At 66.8% G+C, this 14,156-nt stretch overlaps 1 protein-coding gene across 2 annotated transcripts; it reads right to left on the reverse strand.

The window, feature by feature from the left end:
* Positions 1 to 64: 64 nt before the first annotated feature.
* Positions 65 to 13,901, reverse strand: KDM6B (lysine demethylase 6B). 2 transcript variants are annotated; one of them, XM_041000770.1, is made up of 23 exons: positions 13,261 to 13,901; positions 9,531 to 9,649; positions 9,187 to 9,328; positions 8,955 to 9,096; positions 8,718 to 8,816; positions 8,400 to 8,619; positions 8,212 to 8,304; positions 7,947 to 8,108; positions 7,657 to 7,857; positions 7,204 to 7,569; positions 4,892 to 7,119; positions 4,674 to 4,800; positions 4,457 to 4,562; positions 3,724 to 3,929; positions 3,551 to 3,615; positions 3,393 to 3,464; positions 3,132 to 3,280; positions 2,875 to 2,989; positions 2,592 to 2,779; positions 2,208 to 2,349; positions 1,969 to 2,095; positions 1,706 to 1,876; positions 65 to 1,332 (listed from the first exon to the last, which is right to left on the reverse strand). In XM_041000770.1, exons 4-23 carry the CDS (start codon positions 9,089 to 9,091, stop codon positions 1,309 to 1,311), a joined length of 4,998 nt encoding a protein of 1,665 aa, XP_040856704.1. In that variant the 5' UTR covers positions 9,092 to 9,096; positions 9,187 to 9,328; positions 9,531 to 9,649; positions 13,261 to 13,901; the 3' UTR covers positions 65 to 1,308. The 2 variants fall into 2 exon arrangements, with proteins under 2 accessions (XP_040856704.1, XP_040856703.1); XM_041000769.1 differs by having other exon boundaries at positions 3,551 to 3,618.
* Between the last annotated feature and the right edge of the window lie 255 nt (positions 13,902 to 14,156).

Genomic DNA, 14,156 nt, shown 5'->3' on the forward strand with positions numbered 1-14,156 from the left:
CCCATCCATCACCGCCTCGCCGCCCGCCTCCCCGCTATCGCCAGCACCGTATCATCCAAACGGGTTGTGGTTCTGTGTGGGTTTTTTTTTTTTTTCCTGCTTTTATTTTTAATATTAATATTCTCACACAAAAATCACTGAGAGGGGATGGGATTGGGAAGACCCCTCTGGCCCTAGGAACAGAGGGACAGTGCAGAGCGAGGGGGTGGGACTGGGGTCCCCCACCCTCCGCAGCCCCAGCGTAAAAAAAAAAACCAAAAACGAAAACAAGTGATGAGGGCCCCGAAACGGCAGGAAGGGGACGCCTCTTCCTCATAGTTCTTTAAAACTTTTAAAAAATTTTAAAATTTTATGTATTTCTTTATTTAATTTTTCTTTTATTATTATTATTATCTTTTTTCTTTCTTTTCTTTTTTTTTTTTTTTTACAAAATACCATTTCAGTTCCCACTTCTTCCCCTACAGTACAGGAGTCGCTCACCCTCAGGCGGGGTTGGGAGGACTGGGTCTGGGGGTGGGGTCTGGGAGTAGGGTGGGGGGCACTGGTCCGAGAAAAAAGTGCAGGACGCAGGGGAGGGGAGCGGGCTTGAGCACCATGAGAAGCCGGCCCGACGGGGCGGGCGGCCGGGGCAGGTCCCCGTAGGGCAGGGGCGAGATGGGGAGGCGAGATGGCTGGGGGTCAGGGGAGGCGTTGCAGGAAGTTGGGTTTTGCCAAAAATGAATAAATAGAGGTGAGTGGGACTGTTATAAATTAAAAACCAAAAAAAAAAAAATACAAATCATAACCGAGTGACTAAACGAGAGACACGGACAGGGGTCAGCCAGCATCGGGCGGGAGTCACAAAGAAAAAAAAAAAGGAGACAAAGCCAACAAGGCGGTTCGGGCAGGGGGACGTCCGTGGGAGAAGCTCGCGGGGAACCTCGGCTGCCGGAAGTCTATGTACACACGAGCCGCGCGCGTGGGCGCCGGGGCGGGCGGCAGGCGTGAGGGAACCCGTATGCGACCCCCGCCGCCGCCGGGGCCTGGTCCTTGTGTCTGTTGCTTAGAAAGGCCAAAGTCGGTGAGGGGAGGCGCTGGGGCGGGGAGGGGCTGCCAGACCCCCGCCCCGTCTCCCATTTTTTTTCCTTTTTTTTCCTCATGTTTGTTTAAAAAAAAAAAACTTTTTTTTTCTTAATAAATTAAGTGAGGGGGAGCTGCCAATAAGGTGGAAGGGCTGGGCCCGACCCCTTGGCGGCCGGAGGCGGGACCCAGGTCCAGCCCAGGTGTGTGCTGGTGGCCCCGCGGCGGGCGCCCTGTGCAGGCTGGGCCTCATCGCGACGTGCTGGCCGGGGCCTGCGGGGCAAGAGGGGCGGGCGGCTCAGGGCTGGGGCCGTCCTCCCCTCGTCCCCTCTGCCCTCCCCGTCCTCCCCTCCGTCCCCTCTGCCCTCCCCGTCCTCCCCTCCGTCCCAGGTCCCCCGGCCCCTCTGCCCTCCCCGTCCTCCCCTCCGTCCCAGGTCCCCCGGCCCCTCTGCCCTCCCCGTCCTCCCCTCCGTCCCAGGTCCCCCGGCCCCTCTGCCCTCCCCGTCCTCCTGGCGCCGTCCTCCCCTCCGTCCCCTCTGCCCTCCCCGTCCTCCCCTCCGTCCCCTCTGCCCTCCCCGTCCTCCCCTCCGTCCCAGGTCCCCCGGCCCCTCTGCCCTCCCCGTCCTCCTGGGATCCACTTCCTCACCAGCGTGAAGGCGTCGTAGGCCTGCGCCAGCTCCTCCGTGCGGTACTGCTCCAGCACCACGACGCCCTGCAGGCCCGCGCTGCGCCTCCGCGCGCAGCCCTCACAGTGCACCAGGTACGTGTTGCGGCTGCCATTCTCGCTCGTCACGAACAGGATGTTGAACACCTCCACCTGCGACAGGGCGGTCAGGGCGGTCAGGGCGGTCAGGGGGCCCGGGGCCAGGGGACGGCCGCGCCCCGCCCAGCCCCTCGGCGGCCACTCACGTCGCACTCGTTGCAGTAGTAGGCGGGCTCGTCCTTGACCCGGCCCTGGTAGGCGATTTTCTTCCCGGCCCGCACCAGACTTTCACGCTGCACCTGGCAGTGTTTCATGGACTGCAGGAGGCAGAACCTGCGGGCCGGGGAGACGGCGGCCATGAGGGGGGACCCCCGGGAGGCACGCTGTGGGTGGGTGGGCGGGTGGCTGGGGGCCGAGGTGCGGCCGGCAGGTGGGGCGCCCTCACTTGATCATCTTGAACAAGTCCGGGTCGCTGATCTTGACGGTGCGCGCCACGTTCCAGGACACGTGAATCATAGGCACGATGGACTTGACGTTCTTCACCTCGTTCCACTCGTATCGTTCCAGGGCCAGCTGGTACTGATAGGCTGCGGGCCAGAGGCGTGGTTACAGGCGGCCCGGCAGGCCCGGCAGGCCCGGCAGGCTCCCGCAGGCCCTGCTCCCCGGGCCTCCCTGCTCCCCGGGCCTCCCTGCTCCCCGGGCCTCCCTGCTCCCGGGCCTCCCTGCTCCCCGGGCCTCCCTGCTCCCGGGCCTCCCTGCTCCCGGGCCTCCCTGCTCCCGGGCCTCCCTGCTCCCGGGCCTCCCTGCTCCCCGGCGCCAACGCCCTTACCGGTGAGAGGCCCCACGTTCCAGGCGATGTTGTTGCACCAGCCCGTGGCCTGCACCCAGTGCACAGTCCCTGCGTTGATCCACACGAGGTCCCCGGGCCGCTGCACAAAGCGGTACACAGGGATGTTGGACGCGTAGAGGTCGTCCAGAATCGGCCACCAGGAGCCCGTCAGGTAGTCCACGCCGTGCCTGCAAGGAGACTGAGGTTCAGGTGGGCAGCCCGCGGGCCCGGGAGCAGGGCTGGGACGCGGCGGGGTGGCCAGCCGGGTTGGGGCGGCACGCACCGGTCGCAGAAGGCGCTGATGGTCTCCCAGTAGTGCTCGTGCACCGCGAACCACTCACAGTCGCCGGGCCCGATGTTGATGTTGACCGAGCAGAAGTTGTTGTTCTCCTGGTGACCTGCAGGGGGCAGCCGGGAACAGCACGGCCCTCTGACCCCTCGTGGCGACGCCCGGGCGACCCCGGTGCCCGGTGCCCGGTGCCCGGTGCCCGGTGCCCGGTCCGCCCCTCCACGCGCCCCCTGGGGCCGCGAGCAGCACACCTGGCGTCCGGCTGCCGGGGACCTTCATGTACAACTGCACGGTGTTCATGCCCAGGATGGTGTGGCCCACGTGGCTCAGCATGTTCCCCGTGGACGTTACCCGCATGAAGGCGGGCAGCTTCAGCAGCTCCTGCAGCTGGGGCTTCCACCTGCGGGGCGGGGGAACGACGGGGGGGGGGGATGAGAGGCGCCCGCGGCCCCTGAGCACTGGGCGCTGCACACTCCCCCGCCCCCGTGGTGCTGGTGTAAGCCCACACTGACCGCTTGGCGTCAGACAGATCGATGTTGGTGCCGAACTTGATGATGTGATGGTTCTTGGGGTCTGGTGCGCTGCTGCTGGGGCAAAGGGCACAGGTTGGCAGAGAGCACGGGGAGGGGGGAGGGCAGGGCCGCGAGGGAGGGGCACAAGCAGACCCTACCTAGGAGGGGTGCCTGTGGTGCTGTCTGGCTCCTCGGACTCATCATCTTCACTCTCCTTCTCCTCCTGCTCGGCCACAGAAGGAAGTGGGGCTGGTAAGTGATGGCAGCAGCCTGCGCAGCACAGCCCCCCATGCCAGTGCCACAACTTGTGCCCACACGCCTCCCTGCTCACCTGCAGTGACTCCTGGAAGGACGAAGCCTGGTACTGTGCATACTTAGCAATGGTGGTGTGGGAGCGGGAGCTCTCGCAGGGCCAGATCTGCCGGGTGCCCGTCAGATCCCAGTTTTCATCTGAGGGCTGCTGCACTTGGGTGCGCACCTCCACTGTGTGCTCGCCACTCGCTTCCACCAGCGTCTTGGTGGAAAAGAGGCCCAAGTCTGCAGGGGAGGGCCAGGCAGGCAATCGGGGCAGAGCACGGTGACAGAGGACCCAACCCCTCCTTCCTACCTCCTGGGCCTTGGACAAGATGGACACAGCCTTTGTGGGGCTCAGCCCCATGTTCCCTCCAACACATCTGGGGGACTTGCCCCTTCCTAGGCCCTCCCTAGCCCCCCTCTTTCCTTCACAGCTCCAAGCCTCAACCCTGAAACCAGAGTCCTGAGGGGTGCAGCTGGGCAAGTGTGTGTGTGCAGCCCCACTTCTGCCCAAGGCCTGGCAGCTTCTGTAAGGCCTTGTTGGACCCCGCTGAAAGGCTAGCCCAGCAGTGCACAGAACGGGGGCGCTGGGGAACTCAGGGAGGGGAGGAGGGCTGCAGGACCCTTGAGGTTTCCATGACTTCCTTTGCTTTTGTGTTTGGGCAGGGGACCAAGGCTAGCAGGGATGGCTGCCATGTCAATGGGGAGTGCTCCTGATAGGTTCTCAGAGGGTCCACAACACCCCAGATCCTGGCAGCCCCCACACTCACTGAGCCGCAGGGAACCTGCCAGGCCCCGGATGACCGTGATGGGATTGCGCGGGTCTGTGCAGAACTGCAGCAGCACTGGGGAGAAGGCGTCGCGTTTGCTCTCCAGCTAAGAGGTGACCAGGAGAGGCAGGGTCAGAGCCTATCCTGGGCTCCAGGCACCCAGCTGCCCACTCCCTTCTTGAAGCTCCCCTGGCAGGGGCAGGTGGCTACTGCGTACATAAATGCTGGGGGTGGGTGGGTTGAGCTTCTCCCGCGGCAGCTTCTCTTCGGTGTTGATCTTGGGTTTCACAGACTGGGCGGGGGAAAGGTAGGACTCTCGGAACTTCCCTTTCACCTTGGCGTTCCTGTGGGAAGACAGTGGCACCGTGAGGACAGACGGGGCATGCTGGCCGAGGGCTGGGTGAGCAGCGCAGTGCACCACAGCCCCCCACTCACTTGCTGGCACGCACGACGTCCGCGGCGCAGTGGCTGATGGTGAGGTCGGCCATGCGCAGCCGCCGCTCCTCCACCTCAGAGGCGATGAAGGTCTCCTTGTCACCGCTCTCCACCTTGATGAGCCGGATCTTGAGCTCCTTTGGAGGCCCCTCACTGAGCGAGCGCAGCTTCAACATGTCGGCCCGGCTCACCCCCGGGGGTCCCGGAGTCTCCTCCCGAGTCTTCTTCCCAGGGCCAGGGCCGGGAGCCGAGGGGGCCGTGGGCTGTGCTGAGGGCACAGGAGCCGGTGGGGTTACAGCTGGCGCCGTGGGTTGCTTGGCCTTGGAGGCCCCACCGAGGTCCGGCCGTGCCTTCTCACGACCCTGGATCTCCTCGCTCTGCAGGTCGAGGTTCCCCAGCACGCGGCGGCTCTTTTCTTTGGGGGCCTTGGCCTTGGCCCTGCCCTCACGGGGCCTCCGACCCATGCTGTCCTTACAGGCCCGCCGGTGCCGTCGGTGCTCCTTCTGGTGCTCTTTCTGCCGCCGCTTGCTGCTCCCTGGCCCTGCTGCCACCGCCACGGCTGTCGCTGCCCCCCCACTCTCCTCCTTGGTCTGTGCGGAAGGCAGCAGCCGCTCTGCCCCGCTGTCTGCTGGCTCTGCCATGTCCCCAGGGTGGGCCGGATCGGAGGCGCCGCGGCCCACCCGCTCCACGAGGGTCTCACACGCCCGGCTGATTTCTTCTAGCACCTCAGACTCTGAGCGCGCAGTGAGTGGGGGCGGAGGTGGCTGGGTAGGGGGCGTGGGGCCCAGGGCTGGCTCTTGGCCTGTCCTGCGCTCCCGGGCCCAGGGCCCGCCTGAGGTAGAGAACTGAGATGACGAGGAAGCGGACGGCTGTGGGGAGCCCTGGGCACTGGGGGCCACTGAGGTGGGCACTGGGGGGGTAGCACCTGATGGGGGACCAGGGGAATACTGAGTAGTGGGTGAGGGCCCAGGTCGCGTGGAAACAGCTGTTCCAGTCCCCCGATAACAGTACTTCTGTCCCTCCAGCACAGAGGCCAAGGACTTGAGCAGATTGGCAGGGCTGGCTGCGGGGGCTGGGGCCGGGGCAGGTGGGGGGGGCTGGGGCTGGGGTGGCGGAGGGAACTTGGCTAGAGGCGGTGGTGGTGGTAGGGCTGGTGGTGACTTGTTCTCCTCCTGGGTGGCCACGGTGGTGGTGGCGGTGGTGGTGGTGGTGGCGGTGGCAGCAGCTGCTGTGGAAGCAGCAGTGGGGGTAGGGGCTGTGTCGGTGGGGAAGGGGGGCTGCAGAGATACAAAGGGCTCTTTCAGTGGGGGTGGGGGGATGCCAACAGCCTCCTGCTGTTGCTGCTCCTCCTCCTTGCGAATAGACTCATCCAGCATCTTCATGATGTTGGCCAGCCCATCCGGGAGGATCTTGAACTCGGCTGGCTCTTCAAACTGGTCCTCCAGTGGGGTCGGGGGGAAATCAAAGAGCCGTGGACCTCGGGCAGGCAGCTCCCCAACCCCAGGGGGGACAGGCTGGGGGGCTTTACTCAGGGGGCTGGGGGACGGCCCCGGCCCCACCTCGGGGGTCTTTGGGAAGGAGACCCTGGGCCGGGGGCTCTCCGAACGCCTGAAGCTTCCTGAGGTATTTTGGTGGCAGGAGGACGGAGGGGCTGGAGGCAGGGCAAGAGTCAGAGGTGCGAGAGGCGGGTCCTGGGGGCTCAGCGTGGGGCTGGCGGGCTGGGCAAGGGGCTCCATACTTCTGGCTAGATAGGGAGGTGGGGGGAAGGACACAGGCCCAGTAGGGCTGCTGCTGTGGCTGCCATTGCTGCTGCTGCTGCTGCTGCTGCTGCTACTGCTGGTGGTTGGGGGAGTGGGAGGGGTGTGCGAATCCTGAGTGCCCACAGAAAAGCGGGGGGCTGGAGGCCCCAAGAAGCCCTCACGATGGGGGAGGGGAGGGGGAGGAAGGCGGGGTGGTCCCTCAGTCCCAAAGAAGAGCTCCTCTAAGATCTCTCCATCCTCGCGGGCTGCCCGGCATGCTGGGCCTTTCAGCCAGGCTGGAGGGGCTGGGGGGCGCAGAGGGCGGGGACAGGGGGGCGGAGGAGGTGAGGGGGGTCCGTGTGTCAGGGGCAGGTGTGGGGTGGCAGGGGGAGCCGCCAGGAACGGTTTCCGACTGCTGTGTGCCGAGGGCCCCAGGCGGCCCTGGTGGGAAACCTCCAGTGCAGGTGTTTGGTAATGGTCAGCGCCGGGCTGCAGGTGCAGGAGACGACGGTCAGGGTGCCACTGGGGCCACCAGTCCCCAGCCTCCCTCCTCCTGCCGATAGTGACACTCACAATGCCTGGGCTCGGCTCCACGCCCCGGAGACCCACGTTGCTGCTGCTGTTGCTGCTGCTGTTGCTGCTGCTGCTGCTGGTGGCGGTGGTACCGGGGAGGCCAGGGGGCCGGGAAGGGGCGTAAGGCACGCAGGCGGTGGTTGCTGCTGGTGAAACGCTGGAGTCCATCCGCGACCTCTGAACTCTGCTCTCTCTAAGGTCACTTCCGGGGGTACGGGTGGCAGGCAGGCAGCCATGGCTCTCTGCTCCTGGGGGGCGGGGGCCCGGACCTGGGGGTGCAGCTGGGACCAGCCGGTGGCCAGGGGGATGCGCAGGATAGGCCGGAGCTGGGTATGGATATGAGTGAGGCAGCGAGTGCCGCTGCTCCTGCAGGAGAGAATGCACACACCTGGTCAGATCCGGAGGGCCTGGGGCGTGTGGGGCAAAGGGGAGAGGCAACAAATTAGAGCTCACCTGGCGCTCTGGGGGTGCTGAACCCTTGCGCTCGGGGCCCCAAGCATCTCCATGCAGGGTACTCCACAAACCTGGCTTCGTCAGCTGAAATGGGGGGCTGGTGGCCAGGCCAGGCAGTGGTGGTGGTGGTGGTGGAGGTGGTGGTGGTGGAGGTGGTGGTAATGGTGGTGGGGGCAGTGGCAGCCCTGGGGGAAGGCCAGTCTAGGAGAGAAGAAGGGGTTAGCCAAGTCTCCCTGCCGGCCTGGGCCCACCTCCTCTGGGCCTGCTGGCCGGCCCACAGCCAGGCCTACCTGCTCAGCACTGCAGCCTCTCCGGCGCTTGCCCCCGGGACTCAGGCCCTCCTCCCCAGGGGGGCCCGTAAGTGGGGCTGGGGGTACAGGCTGCACCACTGGGGGTTCGGCAGCTCGCTTCACCGGGGGTCCCCCCCGCTTGACCCCATAGCTCCGTTTGTGCTGAGGACAGAAAGGGAAGGGGAGAGGATGTGATGGGGGCAGAGCAGGGTGGGGGGGGTGCCCAGCCCTGGTCCTCTGGCCCATCACCCGGCCCTGACCTCACCTCAAGGTGCAGTAAGTTCCATACTTGCTCCAGGGGGGGCAGGACCTTGGCTCGGTGCTGGCAGGAGCCAGCATGAAAATTCCAGAGTTGGGCCTGGTGGGACAAGGTATGAGAAAACATTGTCAGGTGAGGCCATGGGGCTAGAAGGAACATCCCTGGTGCCCCCACCACCACGCCAAGCCTCCCACCTGTTGCAGCCGGCCGATCCGTGGCCCCAGCTCCGCAAAGCTTCCTCCGTAACGCAGGGCACTGTGGTAGCAGCATATGGCCTCCTCACTGTCGTGCTCCGACTCATACAGCTGCCCGAGCTGTTCCCACAGCCCTGGTTGGGCTGGCTCCCGGAGCAGCGCCTGAACACAGCCATGCAGAGATTCCAGCTTTCCGTGGAGGGGTCGTGGTGCAGGTGTCCTACAGAACAGAGAGGAGGCGGGAATCAGGCCTGCGGGAACCCCTGCATGGCCCTGGCCTTATCTAGTGACCCCAGAGCTACCCAAGTCCCTACTCACCCTGGAGCATAATACGGCTTGTTGAGGTGCCCAGAGCTACTGCCATGTGAAGGGGGTAGAGGAGCGGGAAGTGGGGGCTGCCCAATGCTGGCCGAGCATCTGTGGAGAAAAGGCAACATTGTCCATAGCTAGCAGGAAGCTGACTGGGTAACTGAGTAGTGGAGGACAGCATGCCAGCAGATCCACAGGCAGGACTGGACTGGACAGGACTGTGGGAGGGATGGGGACAGCTCTCACCTGCCTCCTGGCAGCCATGTGCTCCGAGGCGGCGGATGGGGCGGGCAGGAGCTCCAGGCCCCAGCACAGCTCAGGCCCCCGAGGGCAAAGGCTTCCCGAGCAGAGCGGGCCCCTGGAGGGTCCACTGCCCGATGCATCCAGCCTGAAGAGATGACAGATCACGTGCTTACTCGGGGAAGGAGGGGAGGAACCGGGACTGCCAGCAGATGCGCGTCCCCAGGGCTCACAGTACCAGGTCAGCAGTGGCCCCAGGAGCCCTGGAGATCGGGCACGGCCCCCTGCCCCAGCTCTCTGGGACGACGCTCCAGCTCCAGCCGCTCAGACAAGAATGTCTACTGCCCTTAGACGGCCGCAGGGGCCGTTCACAGCCCGCTCTGCCGAAAGAGGGAGGGGAACAAACGCGGTGGGTTGGCCGGCGCACGGCCAGGACGCAGGGGCTGGGCAGGGCGGTCATCAGGGCAGGCAGCGCCGCGGCCTTCTCCCAGGACACGACCCTCCCGTGTGGCCGAGCAGCTGGAAGCCCGGCCGGCGGCCCCAGCAGGCTGCGGCTCGGCTTCCACCCCGGGCGCCGCTTACCCGGCTCCGTGAGAACGTCCTCTCACCGCGTCGCCGAGCTCCGGGGCTCTGGCCAATCACAGGTCTCCCTCTCTCCCCAGAAAGCCAATCATCACCCGTGTCTCCGCCTCGGTAACAGCCTGCCCGGAACCAATGGGAGCGCGGTGAGCCGGGCCGGCGGTCCCGGGAGGAGGGGCGGCGGGGCCGGTCAGACAGGGCCGGTGACCCCGCTCTGACCCCGCGGCTCGCACCTGGGGTCCACCTGGGCGGACCCCGGGGGGACCCCGCGCCGTGCCAGCCTCCCGGGCGCGCCGTGCCAGCCTCCCGGGCGCGCTGTGCCAGCCTCACGCACCCTCCAGGGCGGCCAGGGAGCCCGGCCAGGCAGCCCGAGTCGCCCCACGGCCGGCCGACCGCGGCGGGACGGATCACGGCGCCTCCCCGCACTTGCTTCCCCTGTGCCCATCCTGGGCGATCACTTATTTCGAGGCCGGGCGGCCCGAGCCCGGGTCACGCAGTTCTCCCGGCGCTCCAAACCTTCCCGAGCCGCATACCCAGTTCCTCCGGCGCTTCCACTTCCCCCGGGCCCTGCTGGCTCTTCGCGCCGGTGACAGGCGTCCGCAGCCCCGCCTGTGCCCCCCGACTGGGCACAAGTCGCGGCCCTTGCCCGCCAGTGGCCCGTCTCGCGTGGCTCCCGGCTGCTCTGTGCCCGTCCCCGCCGGGGCCACGCGCTTCCCCACGGCCCACGTGGCCCCCGCCCCCCAGGGGAGGGGGGATTTCGGGGGTTGCCCGTGACGTGGCCACTTGCGCAGCGGAAGCGGGGTGTGTAAGTGTGCGGGGAGGGGGGTCCTCCGGGCGCGGAGGGCGGGGCCCGCCGGGCAGTGACATCACCCCCGTCCCACTCTCGCCGCCCACTCCCTTAAAGAACCCGGAGCTCTCACTTCCTCCTCGACCCCCGCCCTTCCCGGAGGTGCCGGCCCGTGCCACCGCGGCCACCGCGCTGCCCTCCCCGGGCGCCGGCCCTGCGGCCCCAGCCCTCGGGCCCCGTGCCCCGCGTCCCCGCGCGGAGGCGGCCGGTCGGGCGCCCGGGACCGGTGCCGTGCGAGGCCCGAGTACAAAGAGCGGCGGCGAGGGCCGAGCACAAAGCGGCGGGGCGGGGCCGGCGCTCCAGCTGCCGCGGGCGCCGGGCAGGAAGCCGGGGGAGAGCGCGCCGCGGTGGGCTGGGGGCGGCTGGAAACTTCGGCCCCGCCGCCCGAGGTCTGCGCCCGGGCTGGGGGGGAAATTTCCACCCGGGCCACAGGGCCCGCCGGGCTCCCGGTCCTCACGAAGCTGTGCCGCCGCGGGGCCGAGCCGGCTGTCTGCGGGGAGCGCGCACGACAGGTCCTGGCGTGCCAGCCGTGCCAGCCGGTGCCCAGCGCCCCCCTCTCCGCGGGCCCCACGGAGTTTGCCACCTGAGTGGGCCTCACGGGGGGCGGCTGCCTGGCCGTGGGCCCCCCACGCCCTGGGCAGAGCTCCGTGACGGGAGCCGGTCACGGGCAGGCGGGGGGCGACTGCAGGTCGGGGGGCGCAGCTCCCCGCGAGGGAAGCGGTGCCGAGAGCGCTGCCAGTGCCCAGGAAAAGCAGCTTCCCCTTGGCGACGATGACACTTCCCCTTTCCCACGGGGAACTGACTCAGCCTTCCCTGCGCGGCGCCCCGCGCGCTCCCGGCCAGCGGCGGGTCCCGCAGCCGCGCGGCCTCCCCCCGCGCACAGCTTCCCTCGGGAGTGGGGGAGCGTGAGTCACCCAGAAACCCTTCCCCGTTCCCACTGACTCAGCCCCCGCCTCCCCGAACACACACAGAGCAGACACAACTGCGGCCCACGCGCGGCTCCCCGCCGCGGCCGCGGAATTTCCCCTCCCCGCGCCGGGCAGCCCCGGCGCCGCGCGCACACCTGTTCCCCGGCGCCCGCCGCGCTCACCTCCCCGACGCCCGCGGTCCCGACTAGCCGAGGGGAGAGGACGGGCGCCGAGCCGCAGCCTCCTCGGAGAGGGCCGACCGAGGGACGCGCGCGGCCGGGCACGGACTGCGAGGCCGGGATCCTCGCGAGGCCGACATGCCAGCCTCCGGGAACCCGACCCCACGATCCCGGGAGCCGCCCGCCGCCAAAGGGTTAATCGGGAGCCTGGCGAGGCCCCGCCCTCCCCATCCGGGCACTCCCGGCAAAGCCCAGCTCCGCCCCCTCCATCCGGGCTCCGGACTCGGGGACTTTAACCGCCCCCCTCCGCCCCGCGGAGCCCCGGGAGAGGTCGGCGTCGTCCGTGCGGTGCGGGGGGCGCGGGGCGGCCCGCACGGCCCCGCACGGCCCCGCTCACCTGCCGGACGGGGACGGCCGCCCAGGGCGCTCCGCCGTGACTCAGCCGCCCGGGCCGGCCGCCCGCCCCGGATTCCCTCGTCTCGTCCCGGCCGCGCGGCGAGTCACTGCGGGCCCGGTGTCCGGCTCCGGCCGGGCGCTCGGCGTGGGGCCCGAGTCCGGCTCCGCGAGCCGCTCACGGCGCGCCTGCCATGGTCCCTGCCCGCAGGCCCCGCGCGCCCGCCTCCCGGCTCCGTCTTTTGTCTGGGGCTGCCACTGCATCGCTCGCACGATCACGTGCGTCTCTGCACATGCCTCCTGTTTGCCTGCATGTCCCCGCACAGTGGCGGGGAAGGGCCTCGTGCCCCGACGGGCCTGGCGTGGACACCTGGCCGCCCTCTGCCTCCGCTCAGCTCCCGTGCCATCCTTCCACGTCCCTGCTTGGGACGCCGCCTGCCGCCGTTCAGCATTTCACATGCTTTTATTAACTTATCACTCCCCCCAGCCTGCTGTACTCTCAGATCACCCCCATTCTACAGATGAGGGTGAAGGCAGCTTGGCGCTGGGGCTCGTGCAGGTAGGGCCTGCTTTCCCGCCCTTTGGCACCACCTCTGGCCTAGTCTCTGCTCCCACTGGCCGCCATCCCAGATGCCTGGTGTCCTCCAGGGAAGGTGTGGGTAGCAGGCTGTGTGGCAGCAGATCCCAGCAGCCACACGTAGGTGTCTCGGCGCTCAAGTTCATTCAGCTAACACACACATCCATTCATTCGTTCATTCTACGTGAATCCCCGGAGACATGCACAAAGGCCACACAGGGCAGCGGTTGCACGCCAGCCACTCCCCTCGGTGGTGGGGAAGGCAGGTGGCTGCGGCACACCATGGCCTGAGCTCAAAGTCCCTGAGCCCATCGCTGTGCTTTCAGGTAGAGCTGGCAGGAGAGGGGGAAGGGGAGATGCCAAGGTTGCCATGGCAACGCTGACTGGCAGCAGCCAGCTCCTGTAGCTCCCCAAGGCAGTTTCCAGACTAACTTCCAAAAGCCTGGCTGCTAAGGACACACAGAAGCAAAGCCGTCTCGTCCCCACCCTCCCCCAGAGAAGCTTCTTCCAGGATCTCTCACACCTACCGTTCAACTTGGAAACCACACCTTAATTCAGTGAGCGACTGAATGACAACCTGAGGTTGGCCATGGGCTGGGGGGTGGGTTTTGGGGGGCTGGTGTACCACAGGCTGAAACATTTGCAGAAGACAGAGGGGGAACTCCATAAACCCTGAGGGCTGAACCACTCAAGCACCACATGGGGGTGAGGAGGCCGTCAGCCTGGACCATTCTGAGAAGTGGGCGCGATCTTCAGCATACCAAGCATCGTGGGTACATAACACAGAGTAGGGCTGTTGAAGAGAGGGACACGCAGACGCAGGACTTACCAGATGGGGTTTGGTGTGCCCTGTTTCATTGGAACCAGTGCCCAGCAATGGGGTGCAGCAGTCTGCAATGGGTGGGGTGAGCAGTGCTATGGGACTGGCATGGTGCCTGGGAGGGGGGAACCTAAAAGAAAAGAAAGATCATCAGGTGAGGTGTCCTAAGGCCCACAGTTACCCCAAGCTCCCCGCCTCCACCCTGAAAAGAAACCTGGCTTGGATGGTCAGAGAGGATGGGAGCAAAGGTTTCCATGGAAACCAGAAAATAAGCCATCCCAAAGTGGTCCTCCATCCTTCCGCTTCAGAAGGCAGCCTGCACCAGCCAGTGAGGTGTGTGTGTGGGGAGGTGGGGGCAGAGAGCATGCCAAGGCATTTGGGCAAGTCTCCAGTGGACCCTGGCCCCAGGATGCCCCTTCTGCCAGCAGCCTCTCACTCAGACACCCTGGTTGGCCCCCAGAGAAGCTCCAGCAGTCCCCTGACAACTGCCCCCCAAGTTAGCTTCCACCCAGGCTCCAGGGCTTGAAGACCCTCTTCCGGCTTACTCTCCAACCTTATCAAGACACCAGAGTCTACCACCGCACCCTCTGGACTCTGCCCCCTCCTCTTCCCCTAGGCGGGGGCGCAGGCAGGTCTTGGCGAGCAGCAGCACAGGTGGCCAGACAAGACGAACGGGCCGGGCAGGGAGGGGCCTCTGGGCCCCTGCCTGCCCTCCATCCCACCCGCAAGGCCATATCCTGTTTCCCCATCACCTCCTTCCTCTCTCGGACACACACTGTGGCCCACTCCCTGCCCTCCCAGTCCCCAGAGACAGGCAGTTGGGGTTCATTTAACCTAAGTCCAGCATCAACAGCCAAGTGTGCCCACCAGGGGTCAGGCCCAAATCAGCCTGAGCAGGAACTCCT

Source organism: Ochotona curzoniae, unplaced genomic scaffold (assembly GCF_017591425.1).
Source record: "Ochotona curzoniae isolate NIBS_2020 unplaced genomic scaffold, NIBS_Ocur_1.0 scaffold_2453, whole genome shotgun sequence".
Lineage (NCBI taxonomy): Eukaryota > Metazoa > Chordata > Mammalia > Lagomorpha > Ochotonidae > Ochotona > Ochotona curzoniae.

Bases quoted from the DNA above. Each gene is read 5' to 3' on its own strand.
- KDM6B (XM_041000769.1), bottom strand. From the start codon at position 9,091: ATGCATCGGGCAGTGGACCCTCCAGGGGCCCGCTCTGCTCGGGAAGCC. The intron at 7,858-7,946 runs GTAGGCCTGGCT...CTTCTCTCCTAG, and splicing joins GAGGCTGCAGTGCTGAGCAG to ACTGGCCTTCCCCCAGGGCT. The intron at 4,563-4,673 runs GTACGCAGTAGC...GTCACCTCTTAG, and splicing joins CACCCACCCCCAGCATTTAT to CTGGAGAGCAAACGCGACGC.